Source organism: Cnephaeus nilssonii (genome assembly GCF_951640355.1).
Source record: "Cnephaeus nilssonii genome assembly, chromosome: 7".
NCBI classification, from domain to species: domain Eukaryota; kingdom Metazoa; phylum Chordata; class Mammalia; order Chiroptera; family Vespertilionidae; genus Cnephaeus; species Cnephaeus nilssonii.
Genome location: NC_137078.1, coordinates 22,375,285 through 22,378,385, shown reverse-complemented (window position 1 = coordinate 22,378,385; position 3,101 = coordinate 22,375,285). Strand labels below are relative to the sequence as shown.

The following is a 3,101-nucleotide window of genomic DNA, read 5'->3' as shown; positions in this document are numbered from 1 at the left end:
AGATGCATGTCAAACTCAAAAACAACTTGCAGAAAGATTAAATGTTACTCAGCAAACAATTTCTGATCGTTTACAAGCAATGGGAAGATTTTAAAGAAAGGAAAATGGGTGCCACATCAACTGAATGAAAGACAAATGGAAAACCGAAAAGTCATCAGTAAAATGTTGCTTCAATGGCACAAAAGAAAGTCTTTTTTGCATTGAATTGTGAATGGCGATGAAAAGTGGATTTATTTTGAGAATCCCAAACGCACAAAATCATGGGTTGATCCAGGTCAACCATCAACATCAACTACAAGGCCAAATCACTTAGGAGAGAAGACAATGGTCTGCATTTGGTGGGATCAGGAAGGTGTGGTGTATTATGAGCTTCTTAAACCAGGTGAAACTGTTAATACTGATCGCTACCAACAACAAATAATCAATTTGAACCACGCTTTGATCATGAAACAACCAGAATGTGCCAGAAGACACAGCAAAGTAATTTTGCTTCATGATAACGCACCATCACACACTTTAAAACCAGTTAAAGACACGTTAAAAGATCTTGCCTGGGAAGTATTAACCCACCCACTGTATTCACCAGACCTTGCTCCTTGAGATTACCACTTGTTCCAATCGATGGCACACTCACTTTCTGAGCAGCACTTCAAAACATACGAAGAAGTGTAAAATTGAATGGTTTGCCTCAAAATAATTCAAGTTCCGTTGGGACGGTGTCCACAAATTACCTGAAAGATGGGTGAAAAGTATAGCTAGCGATGGACATCACTTTGAATAAAGCACTTTTGATATTTCTCTTGAAATTATCATGTTTTCTTTGATTACAAAATCTGCATTATTAACCGGTACACCTGGTAGATTATCAACGATGATGAGAAGAGGAATCAGGTCATTCCTAACCTTCCCCGAAGACTCTACTGCAGGCTAACACTTCTGCCCACCCGCTCAGGGTCCACCTAGAAGGGCTGAGTGAAATCCTGACCTTTCTCTGGGAAGACTCATGCAAAGAGCTCCATGAAGGCTTAGCTTACATATTTTTGCTTCTCTGCTAACACCTAAAGAGAAATAAACATTTGTACTTCCAGCACACATGAAAACCAACTGTGTCAACATTTGATGGAAAAATGGACCACAGACATATGGCCAATATGTCTAAGCATAGAGAATATAAAATCTATGATAAATTACCTAACTTGAAACATAGCAATGTGTGTCCAATTTCTTAGTTTGCATATCAATTAAGAAGGTAACGTACAGTCTAGAAATTCATGACACACACACTGGCAAAAACCATACACCATCAGAATAACCAGGCTCGAAGGGACAAGGCTAACAAAGATGACCCCAAGGGCGACCTTCTTAGAGACCAGCAGGTAGATCCCTAAGGGTAAGGAGCTGAAGTAGAGCAAACCTAGCAACCAAACCAACACCCGGATGGATGTCTGAAACAGCAGGGAGGTACAGTTCCACACAGTCCAGTTCTGTGACACGGTGGTAACAGGGTCGAAACTTGTAGGCCTATAAAATTCTACCACAGGAGTGGAGCTCAGAGATGGGGAGCTTTCTCTCTGCACCTCCATGATGGTTATAACCAGACAGTTGGAGGAAGTGTGAGAAGGACTGACGAGAGAGGCCAGCCTCTTAGGGGTCAGCAGCAGCTCGGTGGCGTTTTCTGGCAGGCACTTCTTGCCTTTGCCCCCACAAGTCAAGTTTATGAGGATGTTGTTGTCATCGGGCAGGCTACTAACTTCATCATCTGGCAGGCATGTCTCAAACCTACAGAAGGGACAGACGATGACACCTTGGGGGGAGTCCCCAAAGTCTATGATCTTATAGAGGCATTTGGCACAAACCCTGTGACAACATTCCAGCACTTTGGGTTTCCTCTGTTTCAGATTGTATCGATTATAGCAGATCTTACACTCGAGCTCGTCGGAGACCTGAGACTCTGCAGCGTCTTCTGGTGGCTGACTAGCCATCTTGGATTATATATACAATCTTTGGCCAGATGTGTCTTTTTGGAGAACGACTTCGGTGAAGGTGTCCCTCTGAATATCACATCATTCAAATCAGGCAGAGATGCAAAAAGGCAGGAAAAGTAGTGACAGAAACAAGAAATCTTCCAGGCATTTCAGCCTCTACATAGAACTCTGTCTCAAATGCATATCTGAAAAGGCCACATGAGGGGTCTGCAAAGGAAAAAAGAGATTCTAATATAGTGAGGATTCTACTGGAGCAGTAAACTTAAAAAGGTTAAATCCCCTTCATCTTTTCACACATTTCTGCCTCCAGGATAGAAATGTGTTATCTCCATGCTTAGCTTTTTTAGTCCCCAAATATAAATGTAAAGAAGGAATTAAGGGCCGGCCAGTGTGGCTCTGTGGTTGAGCGTCGACCTATGAACCAGGAGGTCACGGTTCGATTCCTGGTCGGGCATATGCCTGGGTTGTGGGCTCGATCCCCAGTGTTGGGCATGCAGGAGGCAGCCGATCAGTGATTCTCTCTCATCATTGATGTTCCTATCGCTCTCTCCCTCTCCTTTCCTTTCTGAAATCAATAAAAACAAATTTAAAGTTTTTAAAAAAATAAGGAATTAAGAATCTTAGTGGCGTAAAATACACACCAGAGCACTGTGAGTATAACTACGTAGGTAGTGATTTTCTTTCTGAAACCTGTAACAAATCCTGGCCTCTTTGAAAATAGAATGAGACACATCAGAAATAGATACACTTGTCATCAAATTCAATTCACTACAAACTAATTCAGAATGTCCTTGGTGTAAATACCAGTTGTCTAAATACCCTCAATAGTACTTAGGAACACACAAAAGAAGAGAAACCTTCAGGAAAAATGCTTCACATGTGTTTTCAGAAAGTACTCTGATAGAGATGACAGCATATTTAAATACAGTAAGACTGCTCTCACCTTCCCAGTGAAAAGAAATCTGTTATAAATGCCGCCACCATTTGACTATTCAATTTTCAACTCTTTGTTTCAGTTCTAGTCTTAAAAGCCATAGTTGTTCATACAAATGCACTCAAGGAAGAGTGAAGCCCATGACACCTGACATAAGCACTATAAACAGGCCAAGTCTAATT

General features: G+C 41.5%; 1 protein-coding gene across 1 annotated transcript; it reads right to left on the bottom strand.

The window, feature by feature from the left end:
- Positions 1-1,241: 1,241 nt before the first annotated feature.
- On the bottom strand, positions 1,242-2,067 carry RNF182 (ring finger protein 182; the record flags this gene model as incomplete). The annotated part of the gene is made up of 1 exon (XM_079778065.1): positions 1,242-2,067. The coding sequence occupies exon 1, from the start codon at positions 1,980-1,982 to the stop codon at positions 1,242-1,244; it is 741 nt and encodes a 246-aa protein (XP_079634191.1). The 5' UTR covers positions 1,983-2,067.
- Positions 2,068-3,101: the final 1,034 nt, after the last annotated feature.